At 44.1% G+C, this 23646-nt stretch overlaps 1 protein-coding gene across 2 annotated transcripts in view; it reads left to right on the top strand.

The window, feature by feature from the left end:
• Window positions 1–4263: 4263 nt before the first annotated feature.
• The window catches only part of FBXW4 (F-box and WD repeat domain containing 4), a 59569-nt gene continuing 40186 nt past the window's right edge, over window positions 4264–23646 (top strand). The window contains exons 1-5 of one of the 2 annotated variants that reach the window (XM_051619210.1): window positions 4264–4633; window positions 14419–14514; window positions 17244–17429; window positions 18561–18693; window positions 21233–21327. In XM_051619210.1, the coding sequence (XP_051475170.1) occupies window positions 4359–4633; window positions 14419–14514; window positions 17244–17429; window positions 18561–18693; window positions 21233–21327 (785 nt within the window). In that variant the 5' untranslated portion in view covers window positions 4264–4358. The remainder of the gene's footprint in view (window positions 4634–14418; window positions 14515–17243; window positions 17430–18560; window positions 18694–21232; window positions 21328–23646) is intronic. The other variant, XM_051619211.1, reaches the window with a different exon arrangement.

The raw sequence follows: 23646 nt of genomic DNA, 5'->3' as shown, positions 1-23646 counted from the left end.
ACAAGTTTTTTCCTTGCCCTTTAACAGAACCCATACCAAATAGCTTCTCATCCTGATTTCTTCTGGCAGACCTTTCATAGGTAAGACCAAATCAATATGTATAATTTGGGATAAAAAAAATGAGAAAATTCAGCCCCAAACGCAGCATAACCTTTTAATTTTATCCTCTGTAATCCTTTGATAATTTTTGTGCTTCTCCTGCAGAAAAGCAATTTTGCTAATCACCTTTGTGCCAATTCCTGCATTCCTGACAATAGTGTGAACAGCTTCCATCAGAGTCTTTGATGTGGGAAAGACACACACACACACATATAATCTGAAAACAATTCAGCTCCTTGGTTCTCAATGGTGAGCACTCTGCTTTAATAGAGCGCAAGTTCTGTGGAGGTTTCTAATCCTTTCTGCCAAACAGAAGAGACACAGTCAGGTAGCACACCTTATTCAGAAGTTAAAATAACATGTTTCTTGCTCTCAGAGAAAATCAAAACAACTCAAGATCAAAAACAGATTCCGCCAACCCTAACAGGATAGACTTTCTACTCAGATAACTCTTGATCTAAGTGTGTAACAAGTAACCTGCTTTAATCCCTCAAAGCGATGGTGTTACAGATAAGTACTGTAGTAGCAGAGGAGGTGTCTTAAGTTTCAGAATTACACAAAAGCATCGGTCAGAAGGAAAAACAAAACAAAGAGCTGTCCACGATTGTGTCTTTAGCTGGAAAGGTGTATTTGAGGGCACTGCAAATAATAAAACCCCTTGAAGACAGAAAAAATAAAATAAATAAATTGACAGGCAGGTATTGAAAGTGTTTCTTCCAAGCTGGATTTAATTGACTTGCACTGTTAAAGCACAAATTTTATAACACCCCCAATTTCTAGCTTACAAACTGCAAGCCACAATGATGGAATGGTCTGCTACTTCGGCACAGAAACCTACCCCATTTTCTAGGGGTTCAGAGCAGTCATGGGCCATGAAAGGATTTGGATTCTTTGTAAGATTTGGGAAAGATACATTAATGACTATGATTATACTGCACTGACCACCTGTATGAGTGTGAAAAATGTAATGCAAATAATCATGCTACACATACAGTTTCAGTAATGGTTCAGAACTTCCCTTAATTCTTGCTCCTGCAGGCAACTACATATGCACTTAGTTTGGGATTGGTGGGAAAACTAGTGCACTGGGTTCCTAGCCTGTGATGCACAGCTTTGACAGCTCCACAGCAGTCCAGGTAGCTAAAACCATGCTACAAGTGTTTGCATCTACAGACCCATTTCTCTTAAAAAAATCCTCAAAACAAAATAGCAGATCATATCTGTGTTTTGGACAAAGAATAATTATTGTTACTACATTGTAAGGGGATCACCATATGATCCCCTTTTCATAAAGCTACATTTAAGAGCAAGGTATAGTAATTTTTTCTTTGTATTATTGCGTTCCCTGTCTGGAGCATATTTGACCTTCTCCATGATTACTGCATGCAAATATGTTTCCTCTTATTCAAATATTTCATAGTTGTCTATACCTTGAGTCACAAACTGGGGGGCACTGAGGCCCTAATTTTACAGATGCACTTGTCCATACCTTGGTCCTGGTATCCCAGAGGGTCCCACTGCACATGTTACTTTGCACCCAGGCTCCTTTTGGACTACATCAAGTAGCTTCCTTGGTAAAGTTGGCATGGCCACAGACTGGAGATTACTGTCCACTGAAATATGAGTGTCACAGTACAGGGAGGCACACACTATGCACATGTTGTCCCTGCAGAGCAACAGAGCCTAAAACCAGAGGGGACCCCTTTGACTGTCTTAGTCTGATATCATGACTTAGAACTTACCAGGTCAGTTCCTAGTCGAAGTTTTAGTAGTTGTGGTGTAGCCAGGCTCTCTTGCAAAGGAAAAAAAAAACAACAAACAAAAAACCAAGCTGGTATTGTTTTTAAGAAAATCCAGTAATGGTGAATCTACCATAAATCTTGATAAGCTGTTTCAACAGTTAATTTTCTTCACTACAAAAGCATGCTTTATTTATGAATTTGTTTCCCATCACCTTTTGTCAAGAGATCTTATCTCTTTGTCTGCTAAATTGAAGATCCTGGTATTACCAGATTTTTCTTCCTGTTTCACTGCTCATAAGGTATGATCAAGTCACACCTTAACCTCCTCTTTAAAAAGCTAAATAGACTGAGCACTTTGGGTCTCACTATAAAACATGTTTGACAGTCCTGTAATCATTCTTACTACTCTTCTTTGAAACCCCTCTAGTTTTTCAACATCCTTCTTGAAATGTTGGCTGGACAAATTATTTCCAAAGCAGTCACAACAGTGTCAAAACCAGAGGTAAAAGAACCTCCTGGCTCTTGTTTGTTTCCCAGGACAGCAGCAGCCCTTTGGTCACAGCACTGCAGAAGGAGCTCACGTTCAGCTGATTATTCATCTTAATGAAGTCTTTACGGAATTGCAGCTTTGCAGGATAGAGTTACATCCTTTCAGTGTGACCTACATTCTTTGTTCCTAGATGAGAGACTTTACATTTGGCTTGACTGAAATACATACGATTTGATTATGCCAAAACTTCACATAGGGTTATGCAGCCATAAGCATCCTTTGCCTCTTGTCCATGCTTTGTGCCTTCTACAAAGCTTTGCTCATAGTGATTTCAGATTTTTTTTCAGGTTGCTAGTAAAAATATTCAATAGTGTAGGTTCCATAGGCTGTCTCTGTGACATCCTATTGGAGAAAGACCAACTTTGTAATAAATCTGTCTTTAAAATAAGCATTTAAGATGGAGAACACATTCAGCTTTTAATAAATTTAATGTTTCAGACAATGATGAAGTCTATAACAAAAGAGCTAAGTTTAATGTCATCAAAAAGATATTAAGTTGATATAAAACTGCATTCACATTAAGTTTCCATCATCTCATGTTAAGCAAAATTTCAATTAGCTACTTAAGTCCTATACCAAATGTGTTGTTATTTCACCTGAACTCAAACTTAGGTTGAGAATTTTTTTATTACTTGGGCCATCTAATTCACTCATATCAATGCTGATAAAACATTTCCTGCCTTGTGGACCTTTTCTGACTTCCAGGGTGTATTGAAACTTGCTGTAATGGACCAGACAGCTCCTCAGTTAGCAGCTGTGAACCTCTCAAATTAAAGGCTTCCAGAGTTGGTGATTTAGTTGGATGAATATTTGAGTGCTTGAGATTACACAGACAAGATGACCTTCTGGAACAGGATGCAAGTACTGTCTAAAGGCTGTATGCTTTGGTAACCTCATTATACTCTGAAATTTATTTTTCTACTTCACTGTGCAAAAGGAGATGCAGACTGTGGTGGGTAGTAAGTGATACCTGTTCAAAGCATTCTAGGCAGATGATGAACTTCTTTTAATTTATCTATTTTTTAAATTTGAGGGAGAAATTTCACCAAGCATTTCAGGCTTCTGTAAAGTAGAAAGTACTGTAAGAAAAAAATAACACAACACTAGACTCATATTTTCCTGCTCCACTGTCTGTGGAGGGCTACTTTGTCATTTTGGACCGGGATCCTTCTGGGTTGTCAGTACTCCAGGCTCCTGTGGATGGCAATAATGACTCAGTTATTATGAACTGTTCTTTCGTGGTAGTGTGCTTGTATATATGTACACACACGTGTGAGGTGTGAGCCCTTTTCAGCCTGTGGAGCCCTGGAAGGGGAAACAGACTGCATCGAAGGGTTCCTGAGAAAAGCCAGCCTTAAATCCACTGTAGCAGGGCCTGCTCTCCTGTGGGAAAACCCCTTTCTTTTATGTGGCCCAGGAATTTGGGAGTGTTGAAAACTGCTGTGCAGCACCAGATGACCCCTGCTGTCACTTCGCGGGTGACAGGCACTCCTGACCCTGCTCAAGGATAATTAATGAGCATTAATCACCTTGCTGTTCACCTTCCTTCGCAGGGGTGCAGTGCCTAGCTGGGGTTGCTCCAGGTGGTGGAGCAGATGCTCTGGTTACCTGGGATGACCGTCCCTACCATTAATTATTCAAGCTACTAACGAACGGGTGCAGCAGGTGCTATCACTCCTCGCAGCTCGGAAGGACACCGACCCGTCCGCCCGTCCGCGGGGGGGGCAATTGGGCAAGGAGGGTCCCAGCGGCCGCCGTTAATGAATTAATTCGTTAACAAGGGTGGACTTGGCGGCCTTGTGCCCCCTCCCGCCCCGGCAGCCGCCTCCTCCCCCGGAGGGGGGCAGTGACAGGCAGCGGCTCCTGCCCCATGTGACTGGGGAGCGGCTGCCCCCGTCCATGGCCTGGCCTCCCCCGGGCAGCAGCAGCTCCGGCTCCCGGGGAGGAGGGGCAGGAGCTGCTGCTCCATGGGGAGGAAGGGCAGCCCCCGATCCCCCCAGGCGGAGGGGGGATCCCGGGCCGCCTCCCCTCCCCCTTCCGCCTCCTCCTCCCCCCGCTCCCTGCTCTGGGCCTTACCCGAGGAGCTGCTGCTCCTCATCTGCTCCTACCTGGACGCGCAGGCCTTGGGCCGCCTGGGCCAGGTCTGCCGCCGCCTGCGCTTCCTCAGTAGCCGCGATCTCCTCTGGAGGCGCATAGCCCGTGGCTGCCTCAACTCCGGCTTCACCCAGCTCGGCACCGACCTGTAAGCGCGGCCTTCCCGGCGGAAGGGGGGAGGGAGGCGGCCGCGGCGGCTGGGAAAGGCCGGGGATGCTGCGGCCTAGCTGGTTGCTAAGGGGCGTTCTGCGCTGCTGGCGCAGTCGCTAAGGGGGGCTCCCCGCTGCCGCGAGGGGGCGGAGGGAAGGGGGGAGCTATTCTCGAAGCGCGGCTGCGCCGTCTTTGCGCTGCGCCCAGAGGGGTGGCGAGGGTAGGGGAAGGGCGGTATCGCTGGGCCTGCGGTGGGGCCGTCCCCGGGAGGGTGGGAACAGCGTGTGGCGGCCCCGGCGTGGTGGGGCCGGTCTCCAGCTCTGCCCAGCAGGGTCGGGGCTTTGTGGGGAGGCCGTTCGTGCTTCCGCGAGGAGCCGGGCGAGTGTGGCAGGCAGGGGCTCTCTGGGTCCCCTCAGCGCCAGGCCGGGTGAGAGGGGACCTCAAATGTTGGGGCCCGAGGCCTTCCCCAGATCGGTTTGTTCCCCCCAGCTCCTCCTGACAAAATACGTAGGGTCGGGGGCTTCAAGCTAAGGAAGGTGGGAGTAGGGGGAAACTGACGGAGCTGGCAGGGTGACTCGTTTGTGCCCACCTCCCCTCCTCACTTCTGATCACCGGCTCCTGTCATGGTCTTGAAGTATGAGAGAAGAAACCACAAGGGAGTGAGGCCTGGGCTGCTGCCTTGGGTGTGCCATTGGGTGAAAGAGCCTTCGTGATGGGGGACCCTAGGAATACATGTTTCTTAAATTCTTCTGTTTACAGGACAGGCTGCTGGTATAGCTGGTGGTGGCTGTTGCAGAGGAAGTGGCTCTTGGACTCTTTGTGTCTTCTGGGCTTTAAAGTTTTGTGGATAAGGGTTGTTTTTCTTTTTTTTTTTTTTTTTCCCCCTAGTTCAACAGCACATAACAGTCTAGGAGAAGGTGCAAGCCCTCTTGGCTTTATTGTGTGTGACACTGGCATCTATCCAGATGAAGTGCTTTTGGGGCTTGGGCTTTGGCAGTGGTTGGTAAGGACCCAAAGATTGCTTTTCCTCTCTCAAATTTGCTAGCATACAAAGCACCACCCAGAGGATGCCACACAACGTGGCCTTTCTTTGCTACTTTAAGGATTCCAAGAGGAAGTTTATGTTCTTAGGGTCTATGAATCCAATCCAGGATCTTGTTTGTCATCCAGTGACTCACTATTGTTTCCCTAAAGACTGTACTGACATGAATCAAAAAAATTCTGTTTTTATGGCCTTTTTTGCTATCTTATATTGCTATCTCATCAATAGCACAGAGTCTAGAGAAGCAATTTTGACTCCTCCTGGCAGGAGTAGAAGTTCGGTAGTACTGAAACTCCTTGTATTGGATTCTTAGGCCAGCACTTCAACCCATTCAGTCTTCACAGCTTGAAAGTTAAACACAGTTCCCTTGGAAGTCAGCAGGAATAAGCACTGCAGAAGGGCTGTGCATTGGACTCTGTCTACTGTGATATATGATTTTGTCTCCTGAGGAAATGAAGTTCTGTATTTTTTATTAAGAATAAGGTGACACTATGCTCCTTCAGTTGCAGGAGGGATCAGGTGTACAGCAGAGCAGGTGCAGCATATGTAAGGACCACCACTTCCCCCTGCAGAGGAATGCAGGTCTATAAACAGCTACAGAAGAGGTTTGCTAGGTCAGAGGGTCTAAGTGAAGGGAAGGCTGCATGAGTATCATAAGCTCCCAGGGATTTTAATGCTGGGAGCTTAGTAATTTAGTAATTCTAGGATGTGCTTTTGTGCTGAGACCTATTTTCAAGTTTTCTTTAAACAACTTTAGTACTGAGTGCTGCTTTTAGCATTGGTCAGCACTGCCCTCATCCTAGGGAGTTCAATCATGGGTAACACACCAAGTGACATTACAAGCTGGCTATGCAGGAACCTTGAGATATATCTGGAGGATGAATCCCTCAATTACTTTTAACTTCATGGAAGCCTCAGACAATCTTCAATTCTCTGAAATAGGATACCAGATCTCATGGAGAATACCTGAAAGCCAAGCACTTTATTTCCCTGTGTGGAGATTGAGCATCTGGGGGCAGTTACAGGAGTTTTGCTTCAGTAGGGCACGTGGTTCTGTCAACAGATAAAAGGCAAGAACATATCACAGTACTGGGGGATCTGGGTATCCGTACATCTCTAGTGTGTGTGTTGAGTTGTGTTACAGCTGTAAAGTTTCTACTTAGCTGAAGAAGACTTTAATAGTCTCTGTTGCAGCTTGAGGGTTTTAAATAGCTATGCCTTTTCCATACCACTTGCTCCTTAAGGATGTTTCAAAGATCAAGAGAAGTCTCCAAGATTGCTTCTCTTGCAACTGAAGGAGTAAGATTTGTACAGAGAGGTTGTATTTTTATTTGACCGACCAATACAAGTTGGGGAGGGGTTGGAGTAAGCTTTTGGACACAGCATCTTTCTTTCTGAGAGTAATCCTAAGTAGAAACCTGGCAGGTTGCTCATTCAAGGTTAAATTTGAGCTAATTAGGTATTTAAGCTAAAACATCACTGTGTAAATAGAATGGTGATGAAGATGATGGATAGCTAGACCTTCTTGATAACTGTGCTTTCTTAGTGATACAGAGTAAATGTTGAGTTTGTCAAGCTTGGCTTTGACTCATACAAGAGTTGGAGCTTCTGTTGCACATTGTGGATAACACTGCACACATTGAACACTGGTTTTTGCTTTTAAGAGATTTTGGTACAATACTGTCCACAATTGAGAAAACAAAGGCTGGAACCGTTTATGGTAAATGTACTTAATGAAATAACATGTGTGGTTCTAGCATTAGAACTTAAACTGATGGTCCATGGGAGACTGGCATAAGTTAAAAACTAGTCTAGGGAGTATTTACTGTTTAAAACAAAAAAACATCTCAGATAGTTTGATAATTTCTGCTGTTAAATGGCTTTTGATAAGCCATCTGTTAATGCTTTGTAAATAGAGATAAATTTGAGCCCTGACTGTTAGATAGCTGTGAAACTTATCCCCTCACCCCCACTTTCCCATTTTTTAAAAGGATGATTAACTTGAAAATGACACCATTTCTTTCAAATGTTGTTTCAGTTAGGTATAGCTTCAGATAGTTGTACCAAAAAGATCAGAGGGAGCAGACTTTAGCTTGTATGTGAAACAACTCTTTGTGCAGTCAGCTTGCTTATAGAACTTATTCATGCCGAAATAGGGAAGAGAGAAAATTTGTGAGGAACTGGTTGCAAACCCTAGCTACATAGAAAAGAGAAATTGTAGTATACCTGAAACAATTTGATGTAATTTTTAATATGTACTACTCTGAGTAGTACTTCTCTTCTTTAAAAATTGCCAGCTATGGTTATCTCAGGACACACACGTAAGCTTAAAAAATGTTAAATTGGTTTGCTAATGTTGTCAAAGGAAGGTGTGGACTTAATCCCAGACACTTTCCATCAGGCTGAAAGGCACGTTCACAACATTGACAATCTCACATTTGCCCTTTCTGGAGAATTTGGCTAACTGGGAGCTGTGGGTGTAGGTGAAGCAAAGTATGTAAGGTATTGATTCAATCACATGCTTGCAGAAGAAGAAAGTTTGCTTTGAACAATGTTTCTGTACACTTCATTCCTTAAGGAGGGGAAGAAAAAAATCACTAGGTTCACATCAGTATGAATTACTGTATACTAGGGACAGAGGGCCTGACTTGGAAGGGCTCTTAATGCATGTTCTTAGTTTGAAAAATTTGCTGTTTCTTCTTTGAGTCATCAGTAAGGAAATGCTTAATAGAATATTGTATCAGTGTTATGGAAGTGAAGAGTAGTTTTAGATGGATGTGCTTCTTGGCACCTGTCCTACAAGTCTTATGTCAGGCTGCTACTTTTTCTCAACAGTCATGTTTATTTTCTGTGTAGAGCTGTACTGCAACAAGACCTTTTCATGGAGGTGGTAAAAAGATAGTCCCAGCGCTGAAGATTTTTGCTTCACTCAGTCATAGGAGCAGCTGAAGCAAGAATTGAGCCCTGTCTTCATGACGTATGGTGAATGAAGCATTTTTGTTCCAAAAACATGTGGCAGCATATCACAGAAAAGCTAAGGCTTAAGAATGCTTTCTGCAGCTAAACTGTAGCTGAGTGGTAGCACAAAACCTTTGGGGTTTTTGGTGCGTGCAGTGATATTACAGTTGTGTCTGGTAGCCTGTATCTGTTTTGCCAGCTGTTTTACAGGCCCAGCAAGAGCAGTCTCTGCCCTGACGAGCTTGCTGCCTAAATAGCCAGGGTAAACAAGAGCTGGGAGGGGAAGAGGAGGCAGAAAGATTTCAACCAAGCTGCCCTCTGTACAGCAGGTCAGTGTCAGAGCCAGGAATAGCAGAGGATGCTTTTAGTCTTCATCCAGTGGCTGCCTGCTGGACCACCTTATGATGGAGAAATCGGAGAGGCGAAGAGCTCATTGCAAGGTGGCTCTTTTATTTAAAGCATGGAAGAAAAGAATAAAGTTGCAGCTGGGCTAAACTTACTTCCTTTTTTGTAACAAAGGAATTTTAGAGGACAATTTAAAAGTTGCAACATAAGTAGCTTGCCAGTGTGATCTTTGTAATATATTAATAGCTTTTGTCAAAAATACAGAAATGTTCCGCTGCGAGTTTTGTTTCTCCCTCTGTCCTGTTCTGCCTTGCCCACTAGGATCATGGTATATTCTCCAATTCAGAGAAACAGATTCATTAATGGAATGAGTTATCTTTGAATATTTGAGCGCTGTGTAAGCATTTCTATGAGTTAATAAAAGCTGTGTTTTCTCCAGATCTTGGAAAACTATATACACCTGCAGGAGCAGGAAATGGCCAATCGATGGAAGTCAAATCCAAATGCAAACTGCAGCAATCATAGGAGACCTCTGCCTTCAGTACTGGAGGGGGAGGGAGTGTGAATGACTGTAAAGCTGCTTCAGTTTCCTTCATTTTTTAAAACTTGTTTTACCAAAGTTTCATTACTTTAAGTCTGAAATTAAGTAGGCAGTGAATTGATGCATATGATGCAGTGGGGAATACTCTGGGGAGGATATTGTAATAATAGTAGAAGGCACTCAGCTATAGCTTTGTGCTGGAAAAGTTACTGGGTTTTAGGAACTCCTGTTAGATTTGTTCTTGCTTTGTCTTAAACTGTTCCTTGTGGGCAGGACAGATCTGCCATGACAGCTCCACAATATTGAAACTGCTTTGTGTTCTGGGAATGTGAATTGTTTGTAAGAGTTCTCTGAAGGCTGCCTATCCTCCCCTTAAAATCTTGAGTTCCGAGGGGAAGAAGGGTTTAACCTAGTTCAAGGATTAAAAAAAGTGTGCTGGGCTTGTTATTTTATCCCTGTAACCTGCATCAGGGAAACAGCCATGGGTTATTTCACTCTATCTAAATACTACCCTGGCAGTCTACTCTTTCAGATCACAATACACATCACAGCTATTGAGCAGCTGCAAGTTTTCTCAGATCTTCCCTGGACTATGCATTTTTTGAAGCAGCTCAGATGTCATCTCCAAAAAGCCTGCCTGAGTCCCTGAGAGAAGCCAAACCCTGCCTGGAGTGTCCAGTCGTGTTCCCATGGCAATTGCTTGGGAGGGGGCATCTTATGGCAGGGTGGTCTGGCTCAGTCTTGGTGGTGGTGTTTTTTTGAAAAGTCTGTGCAAATTTGTGTCTTTGCTGTGTGTACAGAAATTTGGCTGCAACTCTGGTTCTTATTGGAGTCTCTGGCTTCTTCATGCAGGTGAATTGTTCATGAGAGTTATTAGGGGGAGCAGTAAACCTGCACAGCCTGATAACATCTAATGGACAGTGTAGACACACCAAAGGAGGCAAGAAACAGTGAGAGAACAGTCTACTAGAGCTCACTTCCATCTCAGAGTTATTTGAACCTGTGTCAATTAGGAAGGGGGGTAGGACAGAAGACAGTAACTTGGCAGTAAGCTAAATAAGCCTCATATGCTAAAGGAATTCAGGTGGAATTTTTGCCCTGCAAGAGACATTTTGAAAGCAGGCCAATTTGTTGAGGACAGCAACAGGAGCTCTTGACATAAATAGCTCTTCCCCCTTGGCTGTCTGTTGGTGGCCTGTGACTTGCAACTGCACTGAGACCTTGCCACTCAACAGGTGTGTCCCCATTAGACAAATAAGTGCAGTTGGTCCCTGTGTTAGCCATTCTTGCCACAGGGCCAAGGTTGAAAGTGGGGTTTAGCCACTGTGACCTATTTGTTCTTCTGTATGACCCTTTCAGTCAAGCCTGAGGCAGCCTGGTGACAGCTTTTATGCAGATAGCAGATTTTGTCCACAGAAGAGATTTGGTCTCAGTGGGTCTCTGGAGACTTGCATTTCCAGATGAACTCTTCTGCACTTTATATGTAGCAAAATGTGAAGGACTGGTGAGTTAGGATGCCCTATGCAGCTGGGAAAATATACAGTATGACATGTTGATGTTATCTTCTGTAACACAGTATATGTTGTTGCAGGCACGGTTGTTTTGGCACATGCTGAAATTTTAGATGGCAAGTAGGAATCTCCCTGGGATGCACTGAAGCACAGAAGCTCTTGCTGTTGCAGAAGTGCCATTTCTGATGGTAAAGGAGTTTGGCTGGGGAGGAGATCACTGAAGGCAAAACCTGCTGGAGGTGAAGTTTGAGGAGGAGTTGTGCTTAGTCTCAGGCTGAATGATTTTTTTTTTTTTCTTTTGTTGCTTTCCTTTGGGGCCCAGGCCAGCAACTGCCATGGTGGCTGAGGTCACTTGGGTCAGTGGTGCTGCTGGGGGATAGTCCCAGTCTCTCACTTCAGCAGCTGGGAACTGGGCTCCAGAAGGAATATTGTATTTCTTTTGGTCACTCTGCCAAGAAAGAAAGGAAATCCATAATTTGAGCAAAATACTTAAACTTTTTTTGGTAGGGTGGGGTGGGGTAGGAGGGGGGAAATGAAAAATCCTTCATAATGGGTTGCCTGGAATGGCTTTTATACTGGAACTCTCAGGCTGTAAGATATGTTCAGCTTCTCTCTCTTAGAGTAGCAAAATCTTTGTCTTCCATCAGGAGTGCATGCAACTGGAAACATTAATTAGCTCAGGTTATGTATTGCACCACGTGGTTTGGGATCATAGTAGGGTGCTTTTTGGTTTAATTAGCTAATAATAAAGATACCCTTGCATGTTCTGGATAGTTGTGATGCCCTAGCAGAGGAGAGAATGATGGACTCTGGTCTTTAAAAACATTTTGCTTGAATTTCACCAAGTTTTCATGTCCAGTGTTCACTAGCTCCTTCATCCTGTGTTTCCTGTCATCCTTCTAGGATGTTTGGCAGTACTTCATGTACTTCAGTTGCATTCTGATGCTGGACTGAATAGTAATCCTTTCTCAGCGAGTTAGCCTTCAGCAGTCTTAAAGTTCACTATTGGGTGGCTTCTCTGAGAATGTGAATGCCAAGATCTTGATTTCAGAGAGCACTTAAGTATGTACTGAATGTTAAGCATGTGGCTTAGCATTTTGCTGAATTGCATATGAAGAAAGGTCAAGGTATTAATTGGCTGTTGGAAAGTGGTCCCTCCACAGCATCTTAAAAGGTGTGTGTTTACAGGAGTAACTGCAATTGTCAACTGGTACTGTGGGCCAAGCCAATGAGTGACTCTCCATTGAAATTCCTTTCAGCACCAGGAGGATCAAGGCCTGCCTCTCAGCTCAAAAAGTGACCAGCAATTTAAGGAGGAGGCTTCTTTTTTGACCTTGGATTCACCTTTTTTGGAGCCTTGGAAATGACATCTAGTCTTAGTAGGGTTTGTGTGTTGAGCTCAGGATGTCTGGTCGGACCGGTATGTGTTGTGGCCTGAGTGCGTTTTCCATCACTATGCAACCCGGTGACTTAAAATCTGTATGTGGGGAGAACTTAACTGAGAATTGAGCGTGGGGAGGAGAGTGTTTTGGAGTAATGAATGGAAGTGGATGTAGGCGGAGGGCCTGAACTCTGTCTGGGAGAGTAATAAGCAATGAGGAGGCTGCTGGACCTAACCTGACTTTTTGGTGCTGTGCATTCATCTCAGTCACAGTCTGTGAGCTTGTAGGGCCAGACAGTGCTTGCTTTAAAATTGGAATTCCTCTTCTTGCAGCCTAGGCTAACTCTATACTTTCCCTGTTTATTTGGTTGGTGTTTTTTTAAAGGCCTAGGAGAAATAAAGAGCTCATAGCTTCCTAAATTCAGTTTTATTTTGTATGCCTCTACTGCTCATAAACTTAAGAGTTGCAAAGTTTTCTAGGGGATGAAAATCTTTTCTGTGTGTGGTTTCTGTTTTTATTTAAAATGGGTCACATGCCCAGGAATGCAGTCAAATTATAATGGTGACTAAGTGCCGGAAAGCATAGAAAAGGGGAGGGATGGGTGAGCAGAAAAAAAGGAGCCTGAGGCTATGGAAGGAAGGCTGGGAAAATGAGAATCTGGCCAGGCCTCAGGGCCAGGTTAGAGATTCCAACACCCATTACCAACTCCAGGAGATACTTATTTACAGGGAGCTAGTCTTTGTTTTAAAAATGGCAGAGGACCTAAAAATCCCACTTTTGGGATGTGGACTGGGGGCACAGTAAGGATGGGAGGAGGGAACCGGCCCTAATTGGGTACCAGTCCCCATCTCAAGTATCTTTCCTTCATTCTGTGCATCTGGGACCATTGACTGCTGAGAAATGCATGAAAAGGGGAAAAACTCTTGTAATCTAGTAAATGGTTCACAGTCCCCAGTTACAAAGGATGACTTCAAGAGTTTCTGCTTGCTTATACTTTTCTGATCTTTTCTACCTAAGCAGGTCCACCAAGGGTATTGAATAATCAAGTTTGATATGAGAAAGATGGGAGCTAAAGCTGCCTTTCTCTCCCTTCTTTAATCAACCTTGGATCGTGAAAGCAAAACAGATATTGAACAGCTACTTGAATGGAGTATGTTCATGTAGACTTGAGCAACCTTGGTCCCAGGTCTCTGTGGTACCTACCTTTTGTCACCTCTTGAGCTGCGTTGATCTTAGCTCATCTCAGCTTGACCAAGTAACTTTGATTTGTACCCCAGCAACTGCTGATGGACTACAGTTCTGACTATAGGTAGAGAATTTTCAGTGATATGGTGGAATTCTCTATCCTTTTGTGAGCTGCTGCAAAAGGTAGTTGGTCCTGGAGTATGTGTGCATTGAGTGGTTATGTGGATTAATTAATTTTATTTTTTAGTTAGAACATACTTTGATTCCTGATTATTCTTTCTGGTTGTGTGATCATCAGGCAGGTGAGGGTCTGGAGCAGTTTCTTTACTAGTCTCCAACTATGCAAACTCTTATAGCTGCGGGTTTCAATGTTGTCCTGTCTAGTGTTTCCCACATCTGTTCTTGTATGGTGTTATCCTTTTATTAACTGGCTTTCTTTACTCTCTATTGAAGACTGATGTCCTGTTTCTCTGTTTGTTTTGGTAGTTTCTTTCTGTCATGTTGTTTTGATTATGCTTTATCTGAACCTTTGTTGCATTCAGTATACCAGATAGGTCTTGATCAGATTTAGGGCTTGTTCACTAGTGATCATCAAGGATGACTTTCTATGTTGATAAGCACCCACTCTGCTCAGTGTTCCTTTCTTGTCAATTCTCATGAGTGTGCTTGCTCTAGTCTGGTTCAGACACCATCAGTGTTTACCAGGTGACGATTTGTGGAACCAGAGTGAGAGCATACCTGTGACCAGCTTGAGTGTGTTTGTCATCCATGTGGCATCAGTCCTGATTGCTAATCTCGTCTCTTTTCCTCTGTCTGCAGAGCAGCTGGCATTCCAGTGAAGGAAAGGGTGAAAGTATCTCAGAACTGGAGGCACGGACGCTGCCGCAGGGAGGCGGTCCTGAAATGGAAATGCAAGCAAGTGGCTCCTTTCTCTTCTGCTTTGTTCTGTGTCATCTGCTGTGGGGCCTTGGTTTTGCATCTGTGCCCTGAAATGAGATAATTCCTGCTCCTTGTGATCCACGGAGTCCTACAAGTGATTTTGCTGTCCTGTTTTGGGTGTTGCTGGCTAGCTGGATGTGGGGTAACTGTAGTTGCTGTCCTAGAGATTCACTCTGAGTCTCAAGAGTTCCTTTCTTAGTAAGAGCTTGAATTTGTCATCTTCTGACCTGGGCAGTTGTAGTCTGATTTAGCAATATTCACTACAGCATTCAAACTATTATGTTCCTATATGTTGGTGTATACCATGAGCAATTTTTTGTTCTGCTCTCACAATGACCACACCTTGATCCAGACGTGGGCTTGTGTCCCCCTCAAAATGCTTAGTTTATCTCCCATGTTTTATCCTGGCCCCTAATTTGGATGTACAAATCTAAAAGGCTAATTGCCATTTTTATGCTTCTTCATTGTTCTACCTTATGCTTATCTCCTTTACTTAAAAGCATATGTATATTTAACATTAATGAGAGGAGATTGTTGTTAAATTCTTGCTCCAAAGGTGTACTCAGCTTTCAAAGCAAAACAAAAGATAGGTTTCTTGTCTGAACAGCACATCTAAATTTTCAGCCTTCAGACAAGAAAAAATGAGAGAGACTGTGGTTTGTTAGCTGCTAAAGAACAGGGACCTGCTACTGGGCTTTCATACCTATTTGTGGTGCTTAGATTGAAGTGGTGGATAATGTGCCACTGCTTGTCTAAAGTCCTGGGAACAGCTGTAATGAGCAGAGTGGATTTTGGTGCAGGTTGTATACCTGCCTTTGAAGTGCTTGCAACCATCTGTGAAGACAGGCTCTGTGGATGTTAGAGATCATTACTAAACCAGCTTCCCAAGTGAAAAGGTAAGGACTGATTTAATGAGGCCACCATCCAAATTGCATCCCTTAATTTTCATCTATCCTGCTTCAAATTTGTTACTTCTCCTTATGAAAAAGCCATAGATAAAGGTAAAAAGCTAAAGAGCAGCAGGAGGAGAGCCACAGAAGCTGGCTGTAATCTAGGTAAGCTGGATATTCACTTGCTTTTAGAGGACTGCGTAGGAGTGGAGGAAGGAAGGGGAAATCAAAGCCCACCTAAAACCAAAGCTGGTGCTCCAAAAATGCCACTTATTTTTTCCATGCATCTGATCAAATCCCAGATGAATCTTATAACCTATGCTCAAGTGCTTTGTCCATGTGACTAAAAGCCTGTTCTTGGAGATGAATGCAGGCAAGCAGGAACCTTCTATCTAATAAGCAATCTTGTCTTCTTGCTTTAGTTCCTGATAGTAATGTTGTGATGTGCGGCTGTGAGCAATGGCTCTGACACAGAAAATCATGGCCTCTGAGGATGGATGAACTGCAAAAAAGAGGGAGACAGGTTTTTACAAAAAGCTCCCTTGCTGTCAAGACAGTTTGTTCCTGAATAGCTTGAAAACTGAAAGGCTGCTCTGTGGAAAGGCTCTGGTTTTGCTCAATGTTTGCATGAGTATTGGTATACTCGGTAATGACTGCAGAGTGGAGGCCGTTTCATACATCCATGCCCTATAGGACATAAGCCCCTTGTCTCTTTGTATCTGGCCATGCTGTATCCAGAAGGCCTATTCTCTGGTGGCTACACAAGAGCAAGACCTTGAGCAAAGAGCTCACTGCATAGCTGTGCACTGTAGCCTGTTGTGTGTTTTGGTTTTGTTTCAAGAATTAATAAAAATCTTGTGATGACAGACTTGATTCAGGCATTCTTTGACTATCGTCTTCTCTTCTTGGTCTCCCAGGAAGTGAAACAGTATTTTCTACTTGTAATTTCAATCTTTAAATACTTTGGAAAAGCTCCTTTAGCAGTCCTCTGCTCTTGAACTGGATCCTGTCTGTAGAAATCTGCCACTGTCCCACAGATAGCAAGGGGCAGAAAGGGTGTATGGACTCTTCTGAAAGAAAGGGAACAGAAATCAAGAGGTTGCTCTGCAGTTGCTTTTGGCTCAGCAGTGGAAGAGATGTGAATATAGAAAAATAACTCCTCTACATGATGCACAAAAAGTTATTGGATAGCCTCAGGCTTACCCTGCTGCTTTATGTATCAGCATACAGAGAATGCAGGAGGTGCAGGACTTCCTGTCTGTAGGATGACCAGTGTTACTTGATGTGACCTGCTTCCATGCTCAGATGCGTGTGAAACAGTGGCAGCTTTGTTGTCTCTGCTAGGGGGCATCAGCAGATAATATGCAGGATCAAGACTGTTTGCACCAAGAGCCTCATTTTGAAGGCTCTGTTAGAAATGCTTGACATAGCTTGCAAATAGTCTAGTTTCTTTACAAGTACAGTGCTTGTGAAGAGGAGTCAGGAAGCCTTAAGTATTTGCTATCTAAACTCACTAGACTGTTGGCCATCTTTTCTTTCAGAGATTCCATGCTGCCTTTTCGTCATCTCTTGGTTAGAAAAATGTAATCTGCTTCATATGTTGCTGGAGAAGCTTCAGTTCTTAGCTGTGCTACTATTTTAAGCTCTGCTTTTGCATGTTACCAGCAGCTTGAACTTCACAGTTTCCTTGAGTGGGCATTTGCTTTTCTTGCTCTGTTTACATATGCAAACTTTTTTCTTCTTCTTTTTGGTGTGTGACGTGTTTTGTTTTGTTTTCCCCACTCCTGCACACCCCAACCTGCTGTCTGTTTGCAGTTTGATGCCCTGGATGGAGCTGGACGGCGAGTATCTCTACCTGTCTCAAGCAGAGAACATCCATGCCTACCGGCTCTGTCCAGACGGTGCAGGTTTGCAGCGTCACCCTCAAGCTATCTTCTCTGGCCACCAGGAGGATGTATGTCGCTTTGTTCTTGTCAACTCCCACATCGTCAGTGGAGGGGGGTAAGTTGGGCAAATGAAGGAGCCCGAAGAGTGTGGCAGTGAGGTTGGCAAGATTGTAACTCCAGCCCAGAGCAGAGGGGTCAATCTTGCTACACAGAGTGCTCATGCTTGGCTGTGTTCAACTGCTGCCGCTTCCTCTCATAAGAAAAAGCTCCTAGTATAGCAGTGGAGCAGCTGAGTCATGTGCTGTTGACCTTATAAAGTGTCCTTTTCTCTTTTGAATTTGTGTAGATGTCCACAGGATTGACAGATCAGACAGTCCTGATGTGCAGTTTTTGTTTCATTCTCTGTTAGAGGCAGGGTAGCTAGACTGTGTTCTAATATTCAGAACTGCTGGTTAAGTGGGGCCACAGTCTCTTTCTAGAGACAAGTGGGTGCTTATTAGACCTCCTGATATAATTTTGGAGAGGGGGAAACTGCCAAGAATTCCTTCACATACACACCCTTCTCCAATTAATTTTGCGTTTGACTGGCCTTTTTCAGTTACAGCAAATGACAGAACTGTTATTTATGAAGTTTTAACTAACAATATATGCAGCACTCAAGCACAAAATTGGGAGATGCAAATATGGCTGTCTGCCCTGGATTTCTTAAGACTCTTCCCTGTGAACTGTAGCTCAAAATTCAGGTGGAAATGAAGGTATGCCTTCAAAATTCCAGTACCTGCATTGGTTGAAAAAAGTCTTGAGTGTTTTTATAGTTAATTCAAAGCACAACACATGCACAGCTGCTCTGAAATGAACGAAAAGCTGAGGCTTGTACACGGGTGAGAATGACCTCTTGTTTCCTTACTCCAGCCTTTCTGCACCCAGGCAGGATTCTGGCAAGCTCAAAGCAGTAGGAGTAGGAATGGCTGCTATACTGGTTTCTGCAGCTTAAAACAAAGTGGAGGATGGAAAGATAGCCAGGAAAAATTTCATGTGTGGCAGATCAGACTTTGGCCAGATGTGGGATTGTAAGAGAACAGGTGATGTGTGCAATGAGTGGAGGGTTAATAATGCTGGATGAATTTCAGCTCCCGTGAGAGATCAGTCCTGGCTTTTTTGTGGCACTCCTAAGCACTAATGGAAGGTGCATGTCCAAGGGAGAAGCAGCTGTTACAAACTCCCTGCCTGGGGATTTGTTTTTCAGAGATGGAAACATTGTCCTTCACAAGATCCGTGGCTCTTACAGTGTCAAGTTCTCTGCGCATGAACAGGAGGTGAACTGTGTGGACTTCCAAGGTGGCCTCATTGTCAGTGGCTCCCGGGACAGAACAGCAAAGGTGAGCAATGATGTTCCAGCTGCAGATGCTGCTGCAGAGGTGACCTCAAAGGTCTTGTGCCATGAATGTTTTAAGTGTCAGCAGAACCGTTGTGAGACCTGTCTTTATGTGTCGGCAGGAGAAGAGCTGGGTATCTTGGTGTAGGCTCATGTCTCTGAAAAGATGCTTGCTGTGCCAAGCTTTTGGGAAAGAGACTTGGCAGTACTTTGACATAAACTGCTGTTTTAAACTAGGAAGTGCAGAAGGCAGCAGCTGATGTTTTGATTCTTTCACTGTACATCTAACACTGTAGTGGAGATCCATGCCAGTTAGTCTGAAATTTGCCATATATATTTTAAGCACATCCTTGCTTTGGAATGCAGTGCTGCTTCACGTGCGCTCTGTTATATATTCAGTCTCTTGAAAGGGTAGCATGATGTCTTTTCCAAATCTGTGGGCTTGTGTTTTATTTATTTGTGGTTTGTGGGTTATGGTGAGGGATTTTTTTTTTTTTTTTTAATGGTTCTTGGTTTGCAAACCAGGAGTGAAGGTAGACTATAAATACTGTTAGCTCCCATTTTTCTCTTCCTGCTGGCATCACTGAATCCTTTAACATAATTTTTTGACTTTCTTTTTGAGGCAGGACCTTGTTGATTCTTTTTTGGTTTGTTTTGTATTTCTGGGTCTGGTTGGCAGTGCTCTGTTCCTACACAGACCTAGAAAGCTGTTCTCCTGAGCTGTAACTAGCTCTAGTTTAGTAGTTTAGGAAACTCCAGGTAGGTGTTTCACCCTTGTCCTGCTAGCAAGATGCAGTACCAGTAGCATCTTCACAACCACTAGTTTCACTGTTGGAAGTGGTTGCTCTATGTTGAGAGCTTTGACTGTTGCTCAAGGTAGACTCATGGATACTCTTGTTCCCTGTTACATATTGTAGAGCGTTAATGGAGGTAAGAGGAAAAATTGCTATTCCTGTTTTGTAAGAAGGGAAGCTGGGACAAAGACAGACTTAAATGCCTCTTTTAAGTTTTTTTTTTTTTTTAGGAGCTGTGTGATAATGGGTAACTGGCAGGCTGCTGAGCAGCCTGAATGTATCTGTACTCATTGGTGTCTCTGTACTCCTGGGTAAAATCACTCCCAAGTAAAGCAGTGCTCAGATGCAAAGAGCACTGCTGGGGAGGCTTTTGGGCCTCCTGGGAGCAAGGCCTCGATGCTGCTTTGTCTCACACTTAGGCAGGGCTACTTCTCCCTGCTTCGTGGAGCCTCTTTGCTGAGAGAATGCCTTCTTGCTGCTTCCCTAGCAGCTAGAGGACAGACCTCCCCGACCTTGAGGATAAATTCCTGAAGGCCAGAAGGGAATTTAAGGCTGTTTTTCTTGGAGCTAGTGTGAGATCTTGCCCACCCAGTGCACCCCGCAGCACAGGCTCTAGGGATGTTCACCTTTTATTTTTTATCATCTCTTCTGTAGGCTGTCTTGTTTGCATGAATGAGACTCTTGGAGGGTGGAAGGGAATCCCTACCAGCCTTTTAAAGGGGCTCTAAGTGTCTAAGCTATTGAGGACTCTGCTGAGTGTTGATTAGGACTAAGCCCTGAAGAGCTGCTAATGTACATTCCTGTGTGATAGGCACCAGATTGTGTGCTCTGAGCAATATTTTTAACCTGTAGGAGATAGGGATGCCTTAAAAGAGTTAAGCTTTTCTGCTGCTTTTGCTGACACTAGGTGCTAAATTCCCCGCTGACAAGAATAGCCTGCAATCCTGGGCATTATCAACAAACAAACAAATAGGGCACTCCCAGCTTTGAAGTCTTGAAGTGAAACATTGGGGGTCGGTTACACAGAACTGAGGAGCTTGAGTCCTGTGGGCCAAGAATGAAGGCAAGGTGGAGAAAATGAGGGCCACAAGCAGAGTTCTCAACAAAATTCTGGGGGACTTTATTGGGACCCAGAAACAAAGGAGGGGGTCTGGTGAACTGGTGAAAGGGGATGTGTATGTATGCACTGGTGGGGGAGGGAAGAGATCATCTCACTTTGTCAATGAGCGGGGGGAGGCTATTTGAAAATAGTCTGGGGTACACTTAAGAAACTTGGTTGAAAAGGGGTGGGTTTATAAAAAATTATTTTACAGGATAGCGAACAATTGATTTTGTAGATAATATGAATGGAAATTTTTCAGGGATGGTAAAAGTCTTCCCATGCTGTTCAAGAGAACAGCAGAGATTTGAAAAAATCCCACTTCTTGTTTATTTAACTGCAGAAGATGAGAAGCCTCTGTGGTGAGTGTTACCCTAGAGAGCATGGTGATGATGGGGGTGCTCTCTCTGTTACCAGTGAGGTGGAAGGTCATACTCATAAGTTGAACCTTTGTGTAACTTTAAGTACTTGTTTCTGCCAGCGTTTGAAGGCTCTGCTCTTTCAAAACAAGTAATAGGAATTCAGGGAGAGGATCTTGGGAAAGGTGAGCATAGCAGTTTTGGCAGCTCTTCTAGCACAATGTTGGCAAAATGCATTCTATCTTCTGCACCTTCTGGGTGATGTGGCATAACATGCATCTCTCTCTTCAGGTTTGGTCGCTGTCTGCGGGCAGAGTTGGACAGTGTCTACATACAGTGCAGACAGAGGATCGAGTGTGGTCCATTGCTATCAGCCCATTATTAAGGTAACTGCAAACTCTTTATTCCAAATTTCCAACAGAGAGAAGTAAAGGACTTGGAGAGATTTGTGGATACACAGTCTATCCAAGGCACCAGTGTGACACTTCAGGGACTTATTTGAGTGGAGGATGATCAGGTGCTTGTGCCTGCAGTGGGAGCTCAGGGGAGAGCTTGTGGTTTTTGTTCCCCGTAACAGTGGAGTGATCTGCTCATAAAGAGACTGTGAATATGGCCCTGTGTTCCTCTTACAGTCTCAGATGAGACCTGCTCGTTCTTACTTGCAGGGTGAACTCTGGCTTGCTAATTAGAAGCAATGAGCCAGATTCTCTTGAGGTTTTGTATACTGAAAAGATGCTAACTTGTATTTGTATGCCAAACAAAAAGCTCCCTTCTTTGTGAGCTGTGTGCAGTGGTTAGAGCTCAGTTTTTTTGGAGCAAGCTGGACTAAGAAAGGTGGAGTTGAGGAATGAGGTTTTCCAGCCTCTATTGTCTGTAGCCTTGTACTTCTGGTGTGGGCATAATGCTACAACTTCAGCATGGGAGGTAAGGGCAATAGCTACACCAGTGTGTTCCAGGGTATAGTTCAAAGTGCTCCTGTTCTTGAGGAAGTGAAAATCTGAGAAATTTTTACTCTTGCTGTTAAAATCTTACAGTGATCAACATCGATCTGTTGCTGTTGGTTCACTGGTTAGCTGGTCTTCTGCCTGCAAAGGAGATTATTCCTCAGCCTTTTTCAAGGAAGAGAATAAGAAGAGCTGTCCTTGCTGGCCGTGTGATCTCTGCAACTAGTGAATTTTACAAAATTCCAAAATACTTCCCACAGTTGTTGTCCTCATTAAATTTCCAAACTCATTTTGCAGACATTCCAACTTATTGGTATGGAGCTAATGGTGTTATCAGGAAAATGACCCTTGAGGCCTGCTACGATTTTGTTGTTCCCTTCTCCTATTGCTTAGAGTGAGACAGTGTTTTTTAAGAAGTGTCATGTGTATTAATGCTGCTGCAAGATGTTAGATAGGAACCTTTTACTGTCTGTGCTGCAAGGGACCCTTTTCTAGCAGACAGGCTCTGGCTCTAGCACTGTGGCTGGTTAGAGCCCAGTGGCATGCTGCTTCCTACTCCTAAGTGATGACCTACTGAGGTGGCCTCTTGTCAGGACAGTGTTCCTCTCCCTGGTGTGCACACTTGTGCACACTCTCTGTCACAATATTTACCCATAGTCTCCCCACCCCCACTTTCCTCCCTGCAGGGTGATAAATGGGAGGTGGTGGAACAGCTACCCCATGAACAAGTGGGCTTAAGTTGTGCACTCTTATTTTGTTTGAGACTGTGGACTGTACCAGCCTCCCCTGCTAGCCCACTCTACCACTCCCCACCTTACCCCTTCATATTTTGGGGAGGGGGGTGTGGAGAATTAGAGCCAATTAGCCACATCATTAATTCTTCAATTTGACGGCTGATATAGCAAGGCCTGAAACACGCTGCTGACCTCGTATAATGGGAACCCTGCTCCTTAACATATTGACGATGGGAGAAGTTAATTAAAATTCCACAGAGAGAAGGTGTCGGCTAACCTATAAACCTGTCTCTTCTCAGAACAAATCGCAGCCATCCTAGAAGAGAGAGAGGATCAGAGCAGGAGGGCATGTGGTGGGGGAGGGCCAGGGCAAGGGGCAGGGGAGATGAATTTTTCACTAATAGGTTTTATTGCTTGCTGTCTAATGAGGGTGAGTATAAAAAAGATAATATCTGGTTTCTAGCAGGGTCTGCTTTGGGGAGCTCTGTGGTTTCTGTTTTATTTGCAAGAACCCATATTTTATCCATCTGCATTCCCTATGCACTTGTGTGTGAAGCTTTTCCTCCCTTGTAGTCCCCATCCTTGCCAGGGCTTGGATGTGTTTGTTCCTCAGTGAGGCTGATCATGGCCTATAACCTCCACTTCCTCCAAAATGTTTGACATGCCCTCCCAGCTCTGCCTTTTCGTTTACCCTGGTGTAATCCAAGAGATCCTCTGTAAGAATGGATAGAACTGCTGTAGAATCTGGCTCTAATCACCTATGTATTTTATCCCATCATTGCTGAAAACCCATCAGCTCTCTCTATGATGGACACATAGAGCTCAAGAACAGCTCAGAGCTGTTGTATGTGGTGGGGTAGGAGGAGGGAGGGCTCCTCTAGCCATTTGAAAGTGCTTTGGAGAGGCTGCAGTTTCCTGACCTGGCCTGGAGGTTTGCCAGGACTAAGACTCTGTAGACTAGTCACTGTTGTATTCTTACTGAACCTCAGCTGTTAACAGACAGGACTGAAACTTTTCTTCTTACTTT

This window comes from Apus apus, chromosome 4 (assembly GCF_020740795.1).
Source record: "Apus apus isolate bApuApu2 chromosome 4, bApuApu2.pri.cur, whole genome shotgun sequence".
Classification (NCBI taxonomy): domain Eukaryota; kingdom Metazoa; phylum Chordata; class Aves; order Apodiformes; family Apodidae; genus Apus; species Apus apus.
Note: the sequence above shows the minus strand (reverse complement) of the source record. Positions and strands in the feature narration are given on the sequence as shown.